Source organism: Cavia porcellus, unplaced genomic scaffold (genome assembly GCF_034190915.1).
Source record: "Cavia porcellus strain 051 isolate PalLab524CR breed Dunkin Hartley unplaced genomic scaffold, mCavPor4.1 scaffold_11, whole genome shotgun sequence".
NCBI classification, from domain to species: Eukaryota; Metazoa; Chordata; class Mammalia; order Rodentia; family Caviidae; genus Cavia; species Cavia porcellus.
The window spans coordinates 57,573,785-57,598,861 of record NW_026947494.1 but is presented as its reverse complement, the minus strand read 5'-3'; the positions used below and the strand labels follow the sequence as shown (position 1 = coordinate 57,598,861).

The following is a 25,077-nucleotide window of genomic DNA, read 5'->3' as shown; positions in this document are numbered from 1 at the left end:
ATAGTACTTTCTGTGAGGGTGGAGAAAATACACTGTGAAGGTCAGTGGGAACTGCATGACTGTATTATACCATATCCTTATTATGGAATGTTATTTACAAATATAGGAGAGAGCCTATGTACAGAATAAACACATTTAAAAACCTCCATTTATGGCCAGGAGTGGTGGCACACACCTTTAATCCCAATACTGAGGCAAAAGGATTGCTTCAAGTTCAAGGCCGCCTGAACTACATATTGAAATCCTAAAGGTACATGCACACACACATAAACCCTTAAAATTAATGTGCATACCTATTGCTATATGGGACAGGGAAGACACACTAAACTACTGATATTCCTGAGGTAGAAGGGACTGAAGAGGGTTAAATTAACTTAAACATTTCTTTTTAGTATTTGTTTAAGCAGTATGTTTTATTTTCTTAATAAAAACAAACACAAAATGAAAACTACACTTCAAATATAAAGTTATAAATTTTAAAAGTGAAAAAAAGCTTTCAAGATAATAGTTGAGAGCTGGAGAAATACTGTTTGATGTAGTTTGTTTAGAATCAGGACAGCAGCCACCAGAAGAAACAGAAGAGCAGAGGGAGGACTAGGGAGAAGTGGCAGACGTGGACTTTACAAGAGAACGAGGCAGGAGGTCCCCCCAGGTGCTGTAGCGCCTGGTGCAGGAGCCCCTACAAAAGGAACAGCTTTAGGTATCATCTTCACTACCTCACACTAAAAGCCAGGTACACAAAAGAACCACCAAGTAAATAGACAGATACATAGGCAATCATCATACATTAGTCAGATCTCCTGGAAAACTAGAAGCAGTTTTTAAACATATTCCCACCATATTCAGTGTTTAGGTTACCCTAGAACAGGAACTATGTTCAAACCAGTGAAGGTATGAAAAATAAAAATGCCCCAACAATCTTTATTAAAGTCTCGCATGCAGTATAGTATGTACAAGTGGCACATGGTGCCAATTTTATTTGTGGATAGAGTTTTGAAGTTTACAAGTTACACTTTTGCTACAGCCTTGGCCAAATCTTTAACTAATACACAGTTCAGCTGCGGGAGAGTGCTGATCTTAGCATGTTTCGATGTAGCATACTTGTTCTTGATAGTCTGAAAGAAAAAAAAAAAAAAAAAAAAAGCACAACAGTAATCCATGAAAGAAGTCCCCACAACTAGCAACAAAATCTGTAAGACCAATGATTCTCATGGAGCTTGTGAGTTTTAAATGATATTCATTTAACACATCCTCACTGGGGATGTAGCTCCATGGTAGAGGACCTGGAATGAACCCCAATACCAAAAACCAAAACAAAAAATACCCCAAATTTTTCCCTCAGTGCATGGCCTAAACCCAAGGCATTGCCTCAGACTGCAGGCAAACCCTCTACTATTGAGCTACAGACACTAATTCCCTCTCAAAATGCCCTGCCCTGTTCAAATATCAAGGGTAGGCATCGTGGTCTGGCCTGTAATCTCCACTACTTCTGAGGCTGAGACAGGAAGATCACTTAAATCTAGATTGTGGCCAGTCTGTGCAACATAGTGAGGTCCAGTCAAACATAAAAACAAAAAACTAATAAGCAAACTCAATGTCAACTATGTATATATCACTTAAAAAAAAATAGAAGTATGCATCTACATAACATTAACTTCCTCCACCCCCCAGCAATAGGGATTGAACCCAGGACCCTTGCACTGAATTACATCGCCAATGTTTATGGGTTTTTTTTGTGGGATGGAGGAGGGATAGGAGACAGGTTTCTCCTTATGTAGTTCAGGCTGGCCTTGAACTCATAATGTATCCCAGGCCAGGGCATGATGGTGTATGCCTGTAATCCCAGCATTCGACAGGCTGAGCCAAGTTCTAGACCACCCTGGGCTACAAAGTGAGTTCAAGGCCAGTCTGAACTGCATAGTGAGACCCTATCTCAAAAAAGAAAAAATAAAATCATAGTATAGCCCAAACTAGCAATGATACTCCTGCCTCAGTATCCAGTGCTGGCATTAGATGTACATGCCACCATGCCCAACTTACTTTTCGAAAAAAGGCCTCACTAAATCACTAGCATTTGTCATGCCTCAGTGTCCAGAGGGCTGGAATTACAGGAACGTGCCGCTATACCTGGCTTGATCTTCATTTTCAAACATCATAAAATGTCAATAATTTGACTCACCATGTGCTTCGTAAGCCCATGATTCACCATGACTATATTCTTAGCCAGGTGCTGCATGACGGGAAGAAGAGACTCTTCAGTATACGACAGGTAATGCTGCAGAGTTGGTGTCTATGACAACACAAACATGTTAAAAATTCTCATCAACAGTGGTTTTCCACAGAATTTCTCAATGTTATTCAAGAGTGGGGCAGGTAGATGGCTATGTGTGACTAATGATAACTGGATTTAGAGAGGCTAAAGTCTCCTTCCCCAAGTGCTCTCTCATGCTCCTTAGAAATGTGTGCTCACATCTAATCACACTATTGCAATTGGTGGCTTGTGTGCCCCAAAGTTAGGCTCCTAGCCCTCGAGGCTTTCTCATTCAGAATTCCATTTCTAGAGAACAGGTTAGTGCCTGGTACACAGCAGAAAGACTGTACAATCAATGAATATCAATGAATTCCTGGTATGTCATTTGACCTGTTTGGATCCCACATCTGTAAGGACTACCAAAGGGTTATACATAAGGATTAAAGTAGAGAAAAAAATGGAAGTTTTCCATGCAGAGGTATCATAAACACTATTTTTACTATTCTCTCAGTAGATTCCATATTCAATAAGTGGTGAACTGTCTTAATAAGAGTTCTATATTCAGTCAAGTGAGCTTACCCATTCACCATTATCAAGAATTTTCAGTGCTAAGCAAAAAGCTCCTGCTGCAATTTGAGAAGGAGGAAAGTGCACCATATCATAGTCCAACATAGACAGTTCCATCAGGTATTTGGCCAAAGTATGTTGCTCAACATCAACCTGGAACAAAACCCACAATTCACTAAGCTTCTTTCAGAGAATTTTACAATGGCAATGACCCGTAATATCTTTAACTACAAATATCTGTCTATAAACTCTAAATGCAGTTACCCATGACAGATAGTAATAATCACGATAATAGCTCACCTTACTAAAATTAAATACCATCTTTATTCTTTCCCCACATATGTAGGCATTTAACACAGGTTAATGGCAATATTCCCTAACTTGTACCATTCCAAAGGTTTTTCACAAGATCTTTACCTCTCCAATCTTAGATGCCCTACGAAGGAAGTGCAGGGGGAGTGGGCGACCCAGAGCAAAGTTCAAAACTCTGAGAATCTTCATTTCCATCTGTCTGATCTGGTGCTTAGTGTAAGTGCTGTTAGTCACATAAGCAAAGTCACCGATTTCTGGAGGGTACATTTCTTCATATTTGCTTGCAATGAACATGGCGGTGACTCCAACCAGCTGTAGCATCTTCTTAGGCACACAGCTATTCTGCAATGGCAATTTTCATTGCGTGAATAGTACTTGACAAGGAGATGTACTTCCACAGCCCACCTCAACTAATGACAACTTATCTCCCGACACAAGTACAGTTAAACAGTCTCCTATGAGTCAGCCACAAACCTGGAATAGAGAACTTTCAATCACTGAATTACAGCTGGGCATGGTGACGCAGGCCTATAATTCTGCACTCAGAGGCTGAGGCAGAAAGATTCCAAGTTTGAGGCTGTCCTAGGTAATTTAGTGACTGTCTCAGAATAAAAAAAAGCTGGGAACATAGCTCAGTTCAAAAGCCCTGGATACAACCCCCCAGTACCACAAAACAAACAAACAGACTGAAATATGCTTACCTGCATGAACCGGTCAATAATGGAAACAGTCATGTACATAGTCTCCTGCAGCAACCTGAATTTCATCTGAACCTGTACTAGCCAGTCAATTAGGATGGCTCTCATGTTTCCAGTGACCTCTTGACCCAGCAGGTATTTTGGTTTGACTGACTGTTCTTCCTGCAAAAGAAAATGCCATTTATCCTTAGAAGCATGGGTCCAGGTGACATGCATGTGCAGAACACCAAGCAGTCACCATGGGATGGCTCTGGGCAATTTAGAACTATAAAAGTTTCTACTTGAATTATTCACTATAAACAGCTCCATCATGGAGAAAAAGCAACCAGGATAGTGGGCCAGGTTTTACACACTGGCATTTCTTACTTAGAATGTTCCATTAACCAACACAGCTGCTGGTTCCTGTCCTGTGCAGACCTTGCTCACCTCTTATTGCTTGAGACTTTAAGACTCTAAAACCAGGATAACTGATCTTTAATGTAGTAAAGAAATTATCAGTAACCCCCAAATCTATCCAAACACACGTGTCTGTATTCCTGGTCCAGTGTACAAAACAATACCAGCATCCCATCTCCTCAGAGGGCCGAGGTGAAAGGACCACAAGTTCTAGGCCAGCGTGGGCAACTTAGCCAGACTCTGCCTAAAAGGGAAAAGAAAAACTAGGATGTCCCTCAGCACTACCAAGGTTCAATCCCCAGTATACCAGACTAGATGTAACTCTGCTAAATCAGTCCTACATAGTTGGAATTTTTTTAGATTTTTTTGGAGATAAGATCTTGTCATGTAGATCAGGCTGGCCTTGAGCTGTCAAAAATAAACAAACAACTGGACAACCAAGATTCTGGAAGAATGTTTACTAGACAGAATGTTTCCAGGGCAGGTTATTTAGCTCAGCAGTATAACAGCATACCTGGCAAGCACAAGGTTGTGAGTTCATCTCTGGCACCAAAAAATCTCCCCAAAACCAAAAGGCATTTCAGAATGTTTCCTTGTGACAGGAGGGGAAAGAGCAAATGTCTTCAATACAAGATTTTTTGAGACAGGGTCTCATTATGCAGTTTAGGCTGGCTTTGAACTTGCAGTGATCCCCCTGCCTCAGCCTTCCAATACTAGGATTATAGGTGTGCACCACCACACCCAACAGTGCAAACTCTTAGATAAAATTGCAGGGAACTAAGAGGTTGCTTTGCTTGTGTTCTGACAACAGGTACTCAGGCACACTGATGAAGTGCTAGGTTGGTGACAGTCTATTCTTACCATTTTCTCGGCCTATTAATTCTTTTAATTCCAGAGAGTTTGGAATTTACCCACTCTCCACTGTGATGTGTGTCCTGATAGTAATCTAGGGAGGTGGACTGTAAACTCTGCCACACTGGGCAACTTAGTGAGACTCTGTCTCAAAGTAAAAACGGGCTGAGGGGTGTGACTCAGAGCAAAGACCCTGGGTTCAGATCCCCATTTAAAAAAAATGTCCAGGCACAGTGGTACAAACTTGTACTCCCAGTTACTCAGAAGGTTCAGAAAAGAACATTGCTTGAGGGGCTGGGGATTTAGCTCAGCAGCATAAGTGCCTGCCTTGCAAGCAGCAGTTGTGAGTTCCATCCCTGTTACTGATTTAAAAAAAAAAAAGAAGAAGAAGAAGAAGGAGAAGAAGAACATTGTTTGAGTCTGGAAATTTACTATGTAGTAGTACCTTGCTTAAAAAAAAATCTTTTAATAAAGCTAGGCGCATTTTATAAAAAACACACTCAAATAGTAATACCAACCTCAAGCTGCCTGAGATAAGCATAGATATCTTTCACATATTCACTACAGAGGTTTGGATCTGCTCCATCTTCCGCATCCACATCACTCACAGCCAGAATGACATCAGAGAAAGCCTGACATAGGTCTTCTTCTGCAGGAGCGCAGCCAGAGGTCTCCATGGGGCTTGGAGAGGGAGTGTCAACCTGGAGAAAACAGCAGAGAGGAACACACAGGACAGTTTGGGAATGAAGGCCAGATTTAATATAAACTCAAGGAACTTCCCGAGGCAGTAACTCATTTCCTTAAGGAATAAGTCTCATCATTTTGGGAAGTGGAGGAAGAAGAACAGCAAATTCAACACCTTAGCAAAATCAGTCTTCAAATTAAAAATAAATAAACAAAACAGGCTAGGAATATAGCTCAGCTCAAGGGTAGAACACTCACTCCTGGGTTCCATCACCAATGTTACAGGAGAAAAGAGGCAAGGTAAATAAATTCATATTCTGGACCACCTATGGCACATGTGCTGCCGTAGGCACATAGATCCTCTCTGTTGGCATGAGAGCCAGGTCACCCTAGCAGCCGAGAATTGGGTAACACACCAAATGCAAGTTTTACCTTTTGATAAAAAGCTGTATCATTAAAAGCTGTTACTGTATTTTACTTTTAAGACAAAAGATATCAGTGCATAAATTGTTTTTTTGAAACTACAATCCCAGTATTTAGGTTTAACTGCAGTGTTGGTGCTTTATAATAAATAAGCAGGTTTGGGTTGTAATCTAGGTATTCTCTAAAAGGCTCACCATCATGTCTCTAGATCTAGCCTTTCCTCCAAAGGGGAAGGAAAGCTGCTTATCAGCATCAGGTGAAGTTAATCTAAATGAATTACAGGTTAGCCTGTAGTCTTTATTTGAAAACAGATTGCTTCTCACTACTCACGAGAATGCAAGTTCTGCCCTCACTACTAAGGATTAGCTAACTTTATTACCATTAACCATTTCCTACAAGCCCTCTTTACCCCACAGTTCAAATATCTTTCCAGTATTTTCTTTAAGTCAAACTGTGTTGGGCACTAACTTTCTGGCATCTTCAAGGGGATTTAAGTTTAGCAGAAATAAGGTGAATAAACTGGGATTATTCTGGGGCAAGGGCTGGGTGAAGGAAGTTAGGGAAAGCTTTAGGAGCTGCTTCCCTTGTTTTGAGGATGAAAAGGTTAGCTGACTAATAAGAGCCTCGGGAAGGCATTAAGTGGAAAAGCAAAAGACTTCCATTTAAAAAAAAAAAAAGAAAGAAAGAAAAAAAGACAAATAACCCACAGCTTCTGAATGTAGTTCATTATAATTTTAGCAAAGCAGCCTCTTCTGTGTGCTGCTTTTCTTTAACAGTTTAGATATACTTACATTTACTAATTTAAGGAAGTTCTTTTGTTTTTTGGGTGATAGATTAGACCCAGGGCCTTGGGCTCGGACTGTATCAGTGACCTAGCTACACCCTCAGCCAAAAAGTTCTTGGGTTTTGAGGCTGTTAATTGGTCTTCTCCCCCTTTTTAGCAGTAGTTTGTGATTTACTCTTTTATATAGCCCAACATCATAGGGGTATTAGTTATTTAGTGGTCACATTAAGCAAAATCTTTGGTTCAGACAGCTACTACTTAGTATCATTTACAAAGTGGACAGTAAAAGAAAACAAAAGCATAGACACAAACAAGACAGTCTGGACTCAAGAATCCCACATGTGCTATTTATTGCTGTGAGACCCATGATTTTCCTTAGCCATTATCTAAAAAAATTGAGTCAGGGGATACAGGGCAGCAACACAGTGCCTGCCTGGCAGGTGCGAGTCCCTGAGTTCAATTCCCTGTACCAATAAATAAATAATTGAGATAACTAGAGAGTGTAGGTAAAGATTGTTTCAATTAATGCACAAAATGACTCGCAGGATTTGGTAAGCACTAATTAAATTACTATCATTACTATTTATTTATAAACAGTTCCAAGCATGAGTGAAATGGGTACTAAATTTACCAAAATAGGTTCAGGAGAAAGTTTTTCTTCCTTAATAGGCTCAGGTTCAGGTTTTGGTTCTGGCACACACACGGGCACCTTTTCCAGAGGTTTCTGTAGTTTTTTAGCCATAACTTTTCCAGTCGCTGAAGTTTTTGCTTCCTGTAGAGGAAACAGAACACAATGTTTCTCCATCAAGGGGTCACAGCTGGCAGGTGGGCTCTCCTAGGAAGTGGGAGGAAGAGTTACCTTTTTCAGAGGCACTCTGGCTTGCAGCTGCTCACTGACTTTGTTACCGATATCTCCAAGAGCTGTTCTTGGCCTCAAACCTGGCTTGGAGGCTGCTGCAGTAGCCACGGGTACACGCTTAGCGCCTGCCATACTGAGCGTAGCCTTATTTTCAGTGTTAATTTTTGTGTTCTGAAAAACGCAAGAGTACTTTCAAAAGTCGTCCAGAGAGATTCGTAATAAATACAAGTCAGGTAAGGATTTTAGGAAAATCGGCTGCAAACTGGGGCTCGAGGGTTCACCCTACGGCCGGGACGCTTTGCTTTCCTCCCGGAACATCATTCACCCACTGAGGAATTTCCTCTCAAGTTTCCGGCAGCACTTAAAACACCAACAATTTGTATTCTAAAGGAAACCAGAGGTGCCTCCAATTGCAGACATCTCCCAGAGGATCCGCAGTTGGAGGACTCGCTCAGGATCCCCTGCAGTCACTTTTTAAAAAGGCTTCTCGATGTGACCCTTCACCGCCCCCTAAGATCTTTATCCAGACGAGTCCAGTCCTCTCTCGCCGCACCTCTGTCCGTCCCCAAATTCCCGACCACGTCAGGGGCCCACTGGTGCCCGTCTCGGTGACTTCCCATCCTCCCCGCATCGCCGCCGGGGTCCCCCCCCCTCCTGCCCTGTGGTCACATTAGGTAAGACAGGCCCGCAGACAAGGGCCGCATTCGCCCAAGGATCGTAGCAGCTCACCCGGGTGACTCGGAGCGCCATGGCTTCCTCTTCACCGGGAAAAAGCAGAACACCGGAGCCCCAGGACAGCCTCGACACACACCGCACTGGAGGTCAACAGCCGTTCCCCCGCAGCACGCCGGGAGGAGCCAGCCGGCTCAGGTTTAAACCCCGCGCCACTCCCTTCTGATTGGCCCGTTCGTGGCACTCGTTTTCTTTTTATTGGTCCCTGCCGGTTCCCGCAGAATGCGTTTCCAGGGCGACCTCGAGACGACGTTCTACAGGAGCTGGGCCAGAGCGAGACTGCAGCGGCTCAGCGATGCCCTTTTCTCGCGAGGTCTGGGTCGGCGCCTGCGCTCCGGGGCAGCTGCGGCGGCCACCTTGAGAGGTCGGTGCGTGCGTCCTCATCTGGGAGGGCGGGTCCGCGGTCCAGGGGTCTCTGGGAAGTGAGAGGGGCGGTGTCGATGTTAGGAGGCTACAAAGCGGTTTTGGCCATAGCAGCTTTGCGCTGCTCCAGTAGCAGCGATATTGGAGAGATCATAGGTCCATTCTTTTGTTTGGTCGTCCCAACAAACATACGGGGAGGATAGTTGAGCTTCATGTGATGTGGGAAGCACGTCCGTGCTAAAATAGTTATTTGCATGAAGCCAATGAAGGTATTTATGGTCTCTTGTAGTTACCGTGTGTGGCAGTGGTGGTGTAGGTCCTAGGGCTACATCCATTGTCTTTTTTTTTTTTTTTTTTTTCTTGAGACAGGGTCTGTGTAGTCCAGGCTAGCCTCAAAACTCAGTGGCGAGCCTCCTGCCTCAGCCTCTGGAGTGCTGGAATCACAGGGCTGACCCCGAGACCAGACTCCCAGATTTTTCTTATTGATTGATTGATTTTTTATCTCTTTGAGAACAAGATCTCACTATGCAGTGCAGGCTGGTTTTGAGCTCATTTTGTAGCCCAGGATGGTCTCGAACTCCTAACTATCCTTCTGCCTCCCAAGTGCTGGTATTATAGGCTTGTGCTACCACGCTCGGCTTTTTTTTTTTTTTTTTTTTTTAATTTTGAGACAGGATCTAAATTGCTAAATTTTCCAGACCGGGCTTAAGCTTGTGAACCTCATGCCTTACCCTAGCCGCCATGCCTGGCTTCATTTTAGTTTTTCTTCCACATGTATTTATTCCTAGTAATACTAATGATTTTCATAATATGATATACTTTATGAACTACTATGTGCCAGGACTTTATTCTCACATTATGATATAAAAGAGGATTCCGTGCAATCTTTTTGCAGGACTTGGCCATGTTCAAATAGGGTGCCCTGCAAGCTTGTGGATGCCAACTGCTGGTGTGGTCCGGTTCCCATTAATAGGTTTTAAATGCTACTGGTCGTGCAGCCACCATCATTTTTCATGCATTATATGATTCTCTCTGTCAAAGGAGATTGAGACTGGGTGTGGTGGTACATGTTCATAATCCAGCAGTCTGGGAGGGTGAGGCAGGAGAATCACAAACTCAAACTCAAGTTGGGCAGTTTAGTGATTTAGCAAGACTGTCTCAAAATGAAAAAAATAAAAATGAAAAGTGCTAGGGAATCTAGTTCAGTGCAAGGCCCTGGGTGCAATCCCCCAAAACAAAACAAAACAAAAAAGATCTCGGTGTAGTGGCACATGCCAGAAAGCCCACCCACTTGGGAGGCCTAACTGCATAGTGAGACCTTGTCTCAAAAAAAATAAAATTAAAATATATAAATAGAAAACAAAAAAATTGACCTTGTAAGCAAAATGGAATCCACAGACCTGAAAGAAATACCTGATAGTGTGATTACCTTTCCCAGGTCATCCAGTTGTCTCAGGCAGGAAGAGGGAGGACAAGGAGAAGGGACTGTAAAGCCCTGCTTTTGCATGCACAGCTGTGCTTGCATAGGAACTGCTGAACTATCCTTTCACACTTGTAAACTCATAGGGAAGACCTTGGACTTAACTGTGGACTTTCACTCCACCTGACTCAAGATTCCTTCCCAACTACTGCATGATGGAACTTCATTGAATTAAGTAATCATCAACCTGGGCTCATTTTGTCCTGCCGGGGATACCTGGTGGTGTTTGGAGACATTTGGGGTTGTGACAGCTGGGGTAGTATTGCTGTATGGCGGATGGAGACTGGAGAGCTGTGCATGTCCTACCCCAATGGTGCTGAGCCGAAGACACTGGGCAGCTCTGTGCAAAGCCGAAGATGTACTGCTCTTCGGCATGCTGGTTTTTAAGAGTGTACCAACTGCCATCTCCTTCCCCTTTGTCCTCCCGGGAGCTACTCAGTGTTCCCACCTTTGACCAAGCTAATGGTGCCAACTGCATAGCAGGGAGTGCTCTGGCACTAAGGTGCTAGCTAGCTGTAAACCAAGCAGAGGTGATCCCAGAGGTCCCAGAGCTCACACTCCAGCTGAAGAGCTGCTAAACAAGCAAGCAAGGAAATGAGATGGGATTAAGCAGCCAGTAAATGGATAGATAAGCTAGAGTGACTTTGTCACTCTAGTGACCTGGTTTGGTGGTCAGGAATAGTCTCCCTGGCGAAGTGACATGGAAGCTGAGCCTAAATGACAAGAAAAAGAACATTCTGGGTAAAGGAAGCAGCCTGTGAAAAACCCAAAGATAGGAATGAGTTTGTTGAATGCAGAAAAACCAATGTGGCTACCGTGTGGGATGGAATACCATGAAGAGAGATGATAGCTGCTACTGTATCTTACAAGCAGAAAAAATACCAGTCTGCGTGAAGCAGGGTAACCAGTCTGGGTATTATAAATGTGGTGGAACCCAGGGTGGTGGTGTTAGGGAGGTTGTTTGGTGTGATATGCCTTTCAATAAGATGACCTTCATTACCTATGGAGAGAATGTGTAGGGTGAGGGGAGAATGAAGAGGCTTCTTTGAAGAAACTGTTGCAGGAGGTGAGGTTGAGTTGCTGGGTCTTCAGGTTTGCAGACTTGAATGAGGGAAGAGTCAAAAGGTCTTAGCTAGAATGCTGGGAATAGAGAAGATCAAGAGATGACTCTGCCTTGAGAGGGTGACAGAATGGGGGGTTAGGGATTCTGCTGCATTTGCAAAGTCCAGCAATATGAAAGAGGAGAAGTCTGTGAGGCAGGGGTTAGGGTGGAAGACATACTCCGCTTTGGCTGGAGATAGTATGTACATGTTCATGTATTTAGTTAGTAGTGCTGAGGAGCAAAGCCAGGGGCTGTGCCTACTAGGAGTGCTTTACTGTTGAGCTGTACCCCCAGCCTGACATAGATGGGATCATCCAGAGAAAGAACATGCAGCATGTCCAGAAGACAGCCTCAGGGCCCTCCCTATTCACAGATGGGGTACAGGAGGAGGCACTGGTTAAGGATATTGGGCAAGAACACCAAAGTCACAGGAGACCCAATAGTTGTAGCTCTGCCAAGAGAAGGTGGTGTTTTGGAGCAACTGGCAATAGATCATGTTAGACTGAATGCACATGTCTGAGCAGGGACATGTACTTTTAGTCCAAACTACTTGGGAGGCTGAAGCAGGAGGATCAAAATTTGAGGTGGCCTGGGCAGGAACATAGTGAGACTCTACATCATCAAGGGTAGGTGGAGAGAGAGTGATAACTTTTGGAAACATCATGACGCTCAGGGGACAGAGAACTGAGCACAGACAGGAAGATAAAGTCTAACCACAGAGGGGGCGGTGGAGTGAGCCAAGGCTCCAGGAATCCACAACTCTAATGGCACAGAGGGAGTGCAACCTGGCACTGGCTGCCTTCCTTCCGCATGGCTGTCACCGTGAAGGTGACAACTGGAATCAAGTGGAGAAGGATTAAGTGAAATTCTGTGTGCTCACATTCCAGATGCTGAGGGCTGGGTGTATACCTCTCTAAGACAGGTGAGAAGGCCTTTCTGGAAAGGAATCCCTTCAGAAGACTTTGAGCATACTGATGGTTGGGGGGGTCTCGGTGAGGTGAATGGGTCCACACTGGGCCTCTCTAGTAGGGAACCTCCCTGCATGGCACACATGCACCCTGGCACAGGGCTTCTAGTCAGTGTTTCATGATTTGACTGCTAAGTATTATTAGTCAGCTGTGAAGCAGACATTTGAACCTGTAACTCTTTAAAAGGGACCAAAACAACCAACAGAAACAGAAACTCCTAGGGAGAAGTCAGTTCATAAAGAAAGCTATAGGAAATGCATAAACACATATTTTTACTTATACTATCAGAGAATTCATCCACAAGCAAGTTTTTTAAGAAGACCTCTGGGAAACTAAAAATATAAATGAAATATGCAACAGCAGATTTGGAAGACTAAGTCCAAAAAATCTCCCAGAGCAAAGGAAAAAAAAAGACAGATGGATTCCAAAAAAGATAGGAAAATTAGATGAGCATTCCCCAAAGTCTGATCTATAACTACTAAGAGTTTCAGAAAAAAAAAATGCAGGGAGGAAATTATTGCAGCAATAATACAAAGAAACTTTCCCTGCCATGCTGGAACATAGGGCGCTGGGCAACAAAGCAACCCACTTGCCTCTCTGGTAAGCAGCTGTGAGTCTACTGGCATGTGGGCTAAGAATCAAACAGCCCATGCCCCTCTTAGCAAATGGGGGCCAGAGGTCTGAGTATCTCGAGAAGATGACTGTATGCAATACAACAAATATGGGGAATTTACTTTTACCATCTCTTTGAAGGCAAATATTGTTATCACTGTTTTGCTTTATTTTGATTAATTGTATTGCTGTATTCAATATTCTGATTTGATAGGTTTTATGATATTCTATATTTAGTTTGATTTTGCTATACCTGGTTGAAAGGACAACTATTGTGAAGATAACAAGATATACTATGGTACCTGTTACTGTTATCCTGGAAACCTTCCGTGAAGTTCTGTACCAATTTCACTGCATTGTCTCAATTGGTCTTGTTCTGTTGTATTTTATTACCTTCAAAATAAAAATTTAAAAAAATACAAGAAAACTTTCCAGAACTGAAGGATATATAAATATATGTTTCATGAGCCCATATCTGAGTATCCAGAATATAAATGAAAAAAAAACCTCACCTGTAACAGACTTTGCTGGCATTTAACCTTAAAAATAAAGGAGGAAATTCCTACCCCCTGCCAAAAACAACCCCACCAAAATCAGTGCACTACCTACCCAGACCTGAGGCATTTTAAAAAAAGGTTTTAGATGCTGTATGTAACCAGTCAATGAGGTTATAAAGATTAAGTTCTGCTTCACAAAGGGAAAAACTGAAAGTCTGTTGTGTAGCCTTTAAAAATATCCCCCACACACCTATGTGTACATAGATTTTATTTTATAGCATTAAAAAATTTGTTTTTGAGACAGGGTTGTGCTATGTAGCCTAGGCTGGCCTTGAATTTGCAGTGATCCTCTTACTTCAACCTGCTGAGTGCTGGCGAAACAGGAGTATACTTCCACACTTAGCTTGGCTTGTACATATATATATATATATATATATATATATATATATTTTTTTTTTTTTTTTTTTTTTTTGTCTTTTTCCTTTTTATCGGTACCAGGGATCAAACTCACGACTGCGTGCTTGCAAGGCAGGCGCTTATGCCGCTAAGCTAAACCCCCAGGCCCTGTACATATATTTTAAAAGAATCTTTAGATCTGGGTGTATGTATATGTATAATCCCTGATAGTCTGGCTGTTGAGGTGGAAAGATTTCAAATTTGAGATCAGCTTGGGCAATTCAGTAAGTCTCTGACTCAAAGAAAAAAGAGCTGGGGGTGTAGTAAGTGGTAGAGCACCTTTGGGTTTGTTTCCCCATATAAGGGGTGGTTGTGTGTGTGTGTGTGTGTGTGTGTGTGTGTGTGTGTGTGTGGCAGGAGGGGGTGTGGAGGACAGTAAATCTACATAAAAACCAAGCAGCAGAGAGCAAGAAGCTTCAAGACACCTGTGTGCCTACTTCCACCTCCACCATGCCTATGTGTGCTTCACAGGGGTGCGTGTTTTACAAATAAGCACTTGAGCAGGTACTAAAAATACTTTGTTATATTTAGAATGTGGCCTATGTGTATTTAAATTTTTCTTGAATTGGCTCTCATGCAACTGCTTCAGTACACACTGTTTATCGTGTTGAGTTATAGCAGTCGAGAGAGGGGAGTGAGTTTTTTGTTTTTCTCTGCAGACACAGCTCTGGGAGTACACTGTGACTAGTGAAGCAAAATATTTCACAAGTAAACATTCCTGCAAAATCTTCTATTACAGATCTTAGAGTAAGCCCTCATGGGCTTCTGTTTGCTAAACTAAATAAATGATGGCAAGAACATGGAGGCCACTCAGGAGTGGAGGTACATGCCTGTGATCCCAGCCACTCACAAGGCAGAGACAGGAAGGGGTGGTGTAGATTTATGTAGATTTACTGTCCTCCGTGCCCCCTCCTGCCACACACACACACACACACACACACCACCCCTCGCAAATCTAAGACCACTGTGGATAGGTTAGTGACTTAGGGACACCCTGTCTCAAAACAAAAACAAAAGCCCCCCCCCCCCAAAAAAAAGGGAGACAAAAAAAAAAAAAAAAAAAAAAAAAAACCAAAACTCAGGGCTGGGAATATAGCTCAATGAAAAGGTGCTAGGTTCGGTCTCCAATACTGGGGGGGTGGGGGGGTGGGGAGACAAAAGAATACCTGAAAGATAGATGGAGTCTGAGAAAAGAAAAGGCCTCTGGCTCTTAGGTTTCTTGATGCTGGGCCTCACTGCAGGTGTCTTTTCGGAACGCTAAGGAGTCTGAGCCTGAGACCTGGCCAGGAAGCTGGGATGAAGCAGGAACTGAAAGTATGGGTGAGTGGCTTGAGCTGGTGCCCAGCTGTGCTTCACAAGCTGCTGCTGGGAAGAGTGCTGGAAGATCGGAATGATGCCCACGGCTGTGGAATGGGCAGCACAGAGTAAGCACACCTGTCACATGGCCTGGACAGGGATGAACCCAGCTTCCCAGTCACAGCAAAATCCATTGACTTTTCCATATTAGTAGCATTGTATGCTCTCTCCTCCATAAAGGTTTTCCTAATCTCTAAGAGAAAGAATTTTTCTTCTTTTGAATGTGGGGTAATATTGCTTTTCTCATTCTCCCAGCATGCCTTGCCTTTTACTTTTTTGAGATAGGGCTCTAACTGACCTCAGTTACTTGGATTCAAGGGAATTCTCCTATCTCAGCCTTGAGTACTGGGACTGTAAGTGCAGCCACCATGCCTGGATTTTAATACCTTCAATTAGTGCCTTCTTATGAGGGCAGACACAATATGTCATTAGAGTTTTTATCTACTATCTCCTAAGAGCTTCAGGGTTTTTAAAACATCCTTATCTGCTGTCATGCAGAATCAAGGCAGCCAACAATGGGAAGCTCTGGGTGAAAAGAAGGAATTTAGTAAAAAAGGGTAAGTTGCCATAGATGGGTTTTTGAAAGGAGCTGGATTAAGGGGGTGCTGTTCAGGTAAGTAGGAAGAGGGGTCTGGCTGGAAGAGGCAGTCACTGGCGGTGTGTCAAGGAAGGCATCTCTCTTTTGGCTCTTCCATTCACTTTCTGCTTCCTGGCCATTATGAGGTGAGCAGGTCTCCTCCATCCATGATTCCTGCCGTGGAGCTGGCCAACTATGGACTAAACATGAGTGAGAATAGGTGTCTCCTCCTTCAAATTGTGGGTGCTGAGTGTTGTGTCCCAGTGATGGAACAGAAAGTGAGACACATGTCTTTTGTATCATTACTCTTGCTTCATACAGACTGGGCTTTTATTGCATCTGTAACTAACCAAGTACCTTTAACAAAGTTGTCCCCATAAATTGACTTTGGGTTGTTGCCTTGGTCTCAGGAGGCTTATGGTGATATACTGTACCTTGTACTTACTGGCTCTAAACTCCATCATTGTAAGTCAGTGAACAAAGCACTGGCCTTTAGCTCACAGCTTTGGGGGAGTCCAATTCTAGGGCCCCCATCTCCGTACATGGATTTTCAGTCCTTCGTATTAGGCATCCTTATCTGCTGCCATGCAGAATCAAGGCAGCCAACAGTGAGAAACTCTGGTTGGAACGAGGCATTTGTAAAGTGTAAGTTGCTATAACTCATCTCTGCCTTAACCCTCATATGATTATCTAACAGATCTTTGTTCACTTGTGTGTCAGAGGCACAGCCATAGACATTTAGTTTTGTATTCAAATTACAACCATGCTTCTAACTTTGCTTCATAATTAGAGGCCTACTAATTCCATACCAGGAAGCTGTGATTAAAGAAAACTGAATTAAGAATGGGTTTATGCAAGCTCACTCCTGGTGGGATGATCTCTTTTTGTTATAAAGGTATTAAACTTTTCACCTAAAATTCCCCTTGTAGGACTTTATCTGACATACATATCTGCACATATGCAAAACACTGTTTGTACAGGGCTATTCATGTATGCAATGTGTAGCTATTTTAATAGCTAATTACATTCAACCTAAAAAATCCATCAATTGGGTTACTGTGCAGCTAAAAAAAGAATGAGGATGCTTTTAATGCTTCCATAATGGAGTAACTTTTAAGTGAAGAATGCTTATTTGCTTGCATATTGATAAAGTATCTGGAATGATATACCAGAAGTAGAAAACGGCAGTAGTTTCTAATTAGGAAAGGTGTGTATGAGTGACAGAGGTGAGGCTTTGTGCCATTTTATTTTTTTGCTTGTTTTTACACAGGGCCTTACTCTATGTTTCAAGCTGTTCTTAAACTCACTATGTAGCCAGGCTGGCTTCAAACTTGAGGTGATCCTCTTGCCTCAGCCTTCCAAGTGTTGGGATTATAGGTATGCACTACCATACCTGGCTACCACTTACTCTGAAATTCTGGATCATCTGATCATCAACTAGAGAAAACCATGCATCTCTGCATTAATACAGATTTTTTAGAGAGACTCATGATCTAAAATTTAAAGTTGAGGCAAGAGGATTAACATGAGTTCAAGGCCAGCCTGGCTATATAGTGGGTTTGAAATCAGCCTGAACTGCATAGTGAAACCTGGTCTCAAAACACAAAACAACAAAACCCAAAACAAAAATTGAAACTATAATCTCTGGTAAGAGGTATCTATACACAGCTTAAATTTTTTTCTGGCTGCAATGAGAAGTTTGAAGTTTTATTAGTCATTATGTTAAAAGAACAATAAATATACATATATATGTATATATGTTTATTTCTTACTGTATTTTACTTTTTGGTTTTTTGAGACAAGGTCTCACTATGTAGTTCAAGCTGGCCTTGAACTCAGGAAATCTATCTGCCTCAACCTCCCAAGTGCTGGCACTGCAGGTGTGCACTACCATGCCTGGCAACAAACATACATAAAACAGTTTATTCTAAGTAGAAATCTCGAGCTCCTTAATTGGTAGTACAGTAAGACAACATGGTGGAGTGATCAGTGACAGCAACACCATCTTCTCCTCTGGCCTTGCTAGGCAAGTGCTCTACCACTGGGCCCCTGTCCAATCCTCAAACACTCTTTTTAGGGCAAGTGAAAGCTGGTTTCTGTCTAGGGTATTATTTCAGACCTAACCCAGGCCTGGCTTTTTCAATTTCTAGCTCATTTTCGCAAACATTATTCTTTTTGTCCCAAAACCCTCCAAAATAGATTTGAGCACATTTAATTGACTTTTATGAATAAGTGAAAAAAATGCTGACGATCCTGATTTGCTTAAAGTCGTGGTGTGCATGCGTTGGAACCATTAACATGGTGCTTTCGATACTGTACCTTCTCCACGTTCCACCTGCTGCCTTAACCCTCTGCCGGTCTTCAGTTTCAACGGATAGCTCGCAACCACCTAATATGTCTATATATGTCTATATGCCTTACAAAGGAATTGACAATTCTGGCTTCTTGCAGTTAGGTTTGAACTTCTGTAGCCTAGGCTGGCCTTGAACTTGCAGTAATCCTGACTCAGCCTCCGCAGTACAAGGATTACACGGTGCCACTACACCTGGTATGGATATGACACTTTTGGCATTGGTATTGTAATTATTTTACCTCAACATCTATTTAAATATTTTAAATATATAAAAACTGCACTACAATTTGAATATGCAGAGCAGATTGTCTAAAAGAAAAATGCAATCATTTTCCTGCCAAAGATTTTAATGTGTACTTAACATTCTGAATCAAAAAATGTACAAGACAAAGAATATCAAAACAACCAATTTTTAAAACTCCTCACATATTAAATATGATTTATAATACACACTTGACATTATGGTAGAGATAGGAAAATAGTAACCATACTGAATTCATCCTACTTATCAAAATTCCTAATATAAGAATATTCAGATGCTTATAAATAGATAATAAAAAAGTTTCTTCTGGACAATGTTCTTTGGTGTTTGTTAGATTGTATATATTATTTGTTATCTATCATAAAAGTCTTTTCAGATTATGCAGTTAAAATTGGAAATGGAGATATAAATTAGATATCACCAGAGAAAGTAATTATAGGGTACTTTAATTTCATTGCCTAAAGCCTTGTGGACAAGTTTTACTTATTAAACCTTGATATAGCCATTCTTTGAATTTTTAAAATATCTCTCTATCTTTCAGGAATTAAAAAACAGTTATCTCCATAGGCAGAGCACTGAGCTCTGAACTGGTTTTCAGCTGGCTCTTCATTGCTAAAGCAGCAGGTGGATGGGAACGGGATGGGGGACTGCTCGGATGCCAGCCTGACAGCAGTTGGGAAAGTAGCTGTAACAGGAAATGGAATGTTTGCCTTGGAGAACTGTGACACGCGAATGTGTGGCATGGACGCAACTTAGCATGAGTTCATAAGTCTAATAAATTAATTATTCATTTGCAAAAATTACCAAAAGTAAAAAAATTTATTTTACAGTGGTTGGTCTTGTAATACATTAAAAACTGTAATGTTATACTTTTCTGTTTGTACTGCTTATCTCAAATCAGTGGTTGCAGTTTCTTCTAAATAATTTAGTTTACATTTAAAGTGGCAAGACAGATTTTCCTTAATGGACTTCAATGATAATTAGAAACCAGTTGTATATACAGAAAATCCATAAATATAGAATTTTTATTCCTATTTTATCTTTAGGCTATGCAAAAAAATGACTAAAAACTTTTCATTTGGGTCTCTGTAATAAACATATAAATACATATTTACAATGGAGATGCTTTCTAGTAGAAAGTAAACAGAAGTAATTTTGGTCTTCATTAGAATCCATCATTATGTGTCCATTTGTGAAGATAATGTGATATATCATGTTCACTTAAATGCTAAGTTTTCTTTCATACACATAATTCAAATGTAGTAATTATTTTTCTTGTACCAATGTTTTATTCTGTATTTAAATTTTCTTTAAGAAAGATTCCTTGATCCAATCTCCAAGTAGGAGTGAGCTTTAAAAGGTTTTGTACAATTATGTGCAATTTTTGTCCTTCAAGCACTATTACAGACACTGAGTTATTTAATCTTCATTGCTGATACCCCAGGGGCACTCCTGAGTTATCTCACATGATGTAAGTCCCATCTTTGCAGTATTTCATGGACTCCATTTGTTTTGTCATAGCCAGAACATCATGAAATCCAGTACTTAGGCCAGACATGTGTTGAAAGTATGCTTCTTTTTCTACTTGAATTGTTAAATTATTTACTCCAGCATCTTTAAGTATTCCTGTAACCTGTTATAAAAACCAGACATTGTAATCCATTTACAGAAATGCACTGTACACATCTTAAATAATTACTATTTTATAGTTACAGATAGTCTAAGATAAAACTTCACAGTAATATTTACTATTCAGTCAAAATGTTAAATAGATCTCTAGGAAGGTCATTAAATTACTGACCTGACATTTGTTTATTTTAGGCTGCTGCTAAGTGAAGCATGAGTGGAAAGGGAATGTAACTATCTGTGATCAAGTAGTTGGAGGCACTACTGCATTCAAGTCAGCCCTGACCTGACATTAAAGTACACAAGGAGAAACAACATCTGTCGTCTCGCACTGGCAGTTAGCTTATGTTATAGAACTTTTTTTGGCAGGGATTGAACAAAGAGCCTCTCCACTGAGCTAAATCCTCAGCTCTTTATTTTAATTTTAGTTTTAAGACAAGGTCTTGCTAAATTGCTTCACTGCCTACACTGTACTCTAACTCCTGATCTGTGCCTCAGCCACCTGGAGTGCTAGGATTACAGGTGTGTGCCATGACGCTGGGCTTACAGAACTATTTTGATTCATATATCTGAATATAGTATATACTCTATCAACTTATTAATTAAGTCACTAATTTTTTTCTTTTTGGTACCAGGAATTGAACTCAGGGCCTCGCACTTGCCAGGTGGGCACTGTGCTGCTGAGTTACATCCCAGGTCCCATTAATTTGAAGATACATTTACAGTAACATTTCTTTATAATCTTCTGGGAACCAAAATGGATCACAAATGATTTTTTTTACATTAACCAAAACTAAACTGCAACCATTCTTTGGATATTAAATCTAAATGTAAAAATAAGTTGTTTTACTACTTCTAAGATGACAATATGTAACTTATCAACTGGTGATTTCTTACTGTTTATTTTTTCTGTAATTCTGTATTATTTCTACCCTTTTTTCTCCATTTTTTTTTTGTTTCTTTCTCTTTAAATAAAAAAAAAATAAGTTGTTTTACTGTTAAGACTGCTGAAAGATTTTGTTTTGTTTTTGAAACAGGGTCTCACTACATAGTTCAGGCTGGCCTTGAACTTACTATGTAATCAAGGCTGTCCTTGAACTTGCAGTGATTTTTCTGTCTCAGCTTCCCTAGTGCTACTGTACCCAACCTTAAAAAGATTGTTTTTGAAAAGTAAATAATTACTGAGCTGCATGATGAATAATCTGTGCCCTTTTATGTATGAATTATCTCAACTGAAATTATAAAAATGAAAGATTATTACCTGCTGTACTATTCTTTGTTCCAGCACATCAGATGTTACCTGTATATGAATTGTTCCTGCCACAATACTGGCAGAATGACGCCAGAAATGAGGGTCTCGGTATGATATTAATCCTTCAATTTTCTGTATCTGTCAAATAAAAGGAGAGGTGATATAAATGTTCTTACAGGCTAACTTACTTAACATAATGGGGATGTTTTGTGCTAGAAAGTAAACAGATTCTTTGGTCTAGGAAGCATTACGGTAAAAAACAAAATGCCACAAGTGGTAAGAAATAGGAGAAAGATAGCTAGCTTCAAGTAAAGGTGTCCCTCACTGCTATAATGCATGATTTGTCTACTGTAAACATCACCTTTACATGCAATAACATATAAGAGAATACATTCAAAAGATATCCTTTATGTCCCATAATAGGCGATCAGTTAAATTATTGCTACCCATGTAATATAATACTATACTACTGTTAAAACTGTTAGATGCCAGGTACAGTGGCACATACCTGTAATCCCAGCTTCCTGGAAGCCTGAAGCAGGAGAAACTAAAGTTTGAGCAATGTAGTAAGATCCTGTCTCAAAACTAAAAAAAAAATCTAGGTATGATGGTACACCTTAGTAATCCTAGCACTCGGGAGGCTAAGGCAGAAAGGTTGCAAGTTTGAGATAAAAGGTGAGAAAACTTCTTATTTATGAAAACAAATTAGGTGCTATAATTTAAACAGTCATAATGCCAAGACTGGGACTGGGGTGTAGGTCAAATGATAAAGCACGTATTTAGAATGCACAGGGATGTGGGTTTGACTTCCAGCACACACACACACACAAAATTCAAAGGCCAACATTTCCTTGTTTTTAAAATTAGTTTAAAAAATTTTATTAGTACATGTTTTCAGTATATAAAGATTACATTCATTGTTGTTTCTTTTTATTTGCTTCTGTGTGTCTTAATTAACTTTATGTTCAATTCTAGAAATGCAGTTTATGGACAACACTTCATCCCATAATCATGATGGCAATTTTTCAGCAGTAAATTCCAATTACTTTGAAATGGCAAGGCATGTGGTTAAAATATCCTATTCTGTATTTGTTTCTTTTTTTACTGTTTTGAGACCCCCTATGTAGGCATGGTACACACCTCTAATCTTAGCACCTGGGAGGCTAAGGCAGAAAGATCACCTTGAGTTTGAAGCCAGCCTGGAGTACAAAATGAGTTTCGAGGCCAGCCTGAAATACACAGGGAGACCTTGTCTCAAAAAACAAACAGCATTCTTTGCAGAGTTGGGTTGGGGGCCATGAAATCCCACAGTTCCTCCTTGTCTTGGAAATATCTTGTTTCTCCATTAATTTTGAGAGAGTTCTTCTGGGTACATCAGTCTTGGTTGCAAATTATTTTCTTTCAGGGCTTGGACTATTTGCCCCCAGGCTCTTCTTGATTTTAGTTTGTGTTGATAAGTCTGTTGTTATTTGGATAATTTTTCCCTTGTAGGTAATCTGCTTCTTTTCCCTGGCTGCTTTTAGTATTCTTTCTTTTGGTGGACTTCTGGAATCTTGAATATTATATGTCTGGATATAGATCTGTTTTGGTTGTAGGTGGCTGGAGTTCTGTACGCTTCATTTATCTGGATATCATTTCTTTTTCCTATGCTTGAGAAGTTTTTCCTTTAATATATCTGTGAATATTCTTTGTAGTTCATTTTTGGTTACTCCTGCTTCCTCACTCACATGTTTTATTCTTAAGTTATGTATCCTTTTGTCGTCTTGTAGCCTTTGAGTTCTTTCTAGCTCCTCATTATTTTTAAGAGGTCTTTTCTAGGGGCTGGAGATTTAGCTCAGTAGCATAAGCACCTGCCTTGCAAGCAGGTGGTCGTGAGTTTGATCCCTGGTACCGATAACAATGAAAAAGACAAAAAAAAAAAAAAAAAAAAAGAGGTCTTTTGTTTCATGATCATGTATCATAAATCTTTCTTCAAGTTTCAAAAGGCTAACTTTAGTTTCTGTCAAGGCATTTTGCCAGTTTTCAATAGAGTTTTTAGTTTCCTAGTAATCTCTTTGGATCTGTTTCAGGTATTCTAGGTTATGTTTAAATTCTTCATCAGAGGTTTCGCTTTCTTTTCTGATTTCCTCTGTTCGTCCATCTGTGTTCTCTTGGGAGGGGCTTACCGTTTCTTTAATTAATCTTTTTATATCTTGCTTCACTTGGATCAGAAGTAGTTTTAAATTCATCTATCAGGTCATGAAGGTATTTCTTTATGTCCGCTGATGCTATGTCTAGTATTGGATGGTTACTGTACTGGTTCTTTTCTGTATTTACTTGTCCTGGGCTTATTTTCCCAGGTTCGGCAGCTGGAAATTTTATTTGTATCTCTTGTCATGTTTCTGGTTTCTTTCAGACTGGTGTGTTCTAGGGGGTCTCTGGCACTCTCAGTATTGCTTAGGGTCTTTCCGAAGCATGCTGATTGGAGTTTTTGCTGCCCTCGCAATTTGCTGTTATCTGAGGTACACGCAGGAATGCAGGGACAGTACAGACTAGCCTTGAGCTTCTGAGCCAGTCAATCTGCAAGTTAGGCTGTACCTTGTGGAGTACCTGTACCTGTACAGAGTCGTGACAATTTTGTACTGCTTACTGGGATGCAACCAGAGGCGTAGCTCAGCTCCAGCAGATTGTGCCAGTTCTCTCTGTACCAGAGGTGGCTGACTAATGTCACCGTGGCGCTGGGCTCTGACCAACTCCAAGCGGTCTTCCACCAGACCTCTCTGTGCCAGGGATGACTATCTGACATCACTGCAGCACCGCGCTCTGCCCAACTCCAAGATGTCCTCCACCAGTCCTCTCTGTGTCACTGATGCCAGGCAGCACTGGGCTCTGCCCAATTCCAAGATGTCCTCCAGCCAGTGACAGCAAGCCGTGGGACCCAATCCCTAGCACTCACCAGAAATCAATGCAGATCTTCCTCTTGGGTCCACTGCATACTGCACCGCGTGTCTTCACTGCGTTCCCAGCACAGCGCGGATCAGTCAGAAAACTGCGTGATGTCCGGCTTCGGAGCCCAGGAGCTTCTTGCCATTTCTTCTGGTGTGGCCAGGTGGCTCTGGCTGCTTTGCAAAGCCCCAGGTCCCAATTTCCAGCAGTCGCTGAGAGCCAATATAGCTCTTCCCCTTGAATCCACTGCTCACTGCACTGCGTCTTCCTGTTAATGGGTTTAAATTCTAGCAATAAATTAACTCACTATAGACAACTTAGCAGCATCAACTCTGGATATAACCATTACCCAGCTTGAGGGTCTCCTAGGGTATTGCCTATACATGCTAAAGGACATTCCAGAGAGAGAGAGAGAGAGAGAAGGGATACCAGGAGTCCAGCAACAGTGGCAGAGAGACCTCAATGAATGGGGCAGACAGTGGAATGAGGCAGTAAGGTAGACAAATTATAGCAGTAAAGTGGAGTAGCAGACATGAGGCAGAGACGGTAGTAATATAGATAGCCTTGATACACTAAAATAAAAAAAAAAACAGGCAGAGTAGATTAGGAGGCAGGCTCCATCGAGATGCTCTGAATGGGAAATACACTCAACCCAAAGGAGGGTAAATAAACTGAAAGTCACGAGAAAGC

General features: G+C 41.3%; 2 protein-coding genes across 3 annotated transcripts in view; both read right to left on the bottom strand.

The window, feature by feature from the left end:
- Window positions 1-886: 886 nt before the first annotated feature.
- Window positions 887-8,752, bottom strand: Ccnb1 (cyclin B1). Its single transcript, XM_003462681.5, has 9 exons — window positions 8,556-8,752; window positions 7,827-7,997; window positions 7,599-7,739; window positions 5,595-5,777; window positions 3,832-3,990; window positions 3,236-3,472; window positions 2,831-2,971; window positions 2,180-2,290; window positions 887-1,115 (listed from the first exon to the last, which is right to left on the bottom strand). The coding sequence occupies exons 1-9, from the start codon at window positions 8,574-8,576 to the stop codon at window positions 1,008-1,010; spliced, it is 1,272 nt and encodes a 423-aa protein (XP_003462729.1). The 5' UTR covers window positions 8,577-8,752; the 3' UTR covers window positions 887-1,007.
- Window positions 8,753-19,384: 10,632 nt separating this feature from the next.
- Window positions 19,385-25,077, bottom strand: part of Slc30a5 (solute carrier family 30 member 5) — a 41,060-nt gene continuing 35,367 nt past the window's right edge. For both annotated transcript variants that reach the window (XM_003462680.5, XM_013144431.3), the window contains 2 exons: window positions 21,472-21,600; window positions 19,385-20,217 (listed from right to left, as the gene is read on the bottom strand). In XM_003462680.5, the coding sequence (XP_003462728.2) occupies window positions 20,047-20,217; window positions 21,472-21,600 (300 nt within the window). In that variant the 3' untranslated portion in view covers window positions 19,385-20,046. The remainder of the gene's footprint in view (window positions 20,218-21,471; window positions 21,601-25,077) is intronic.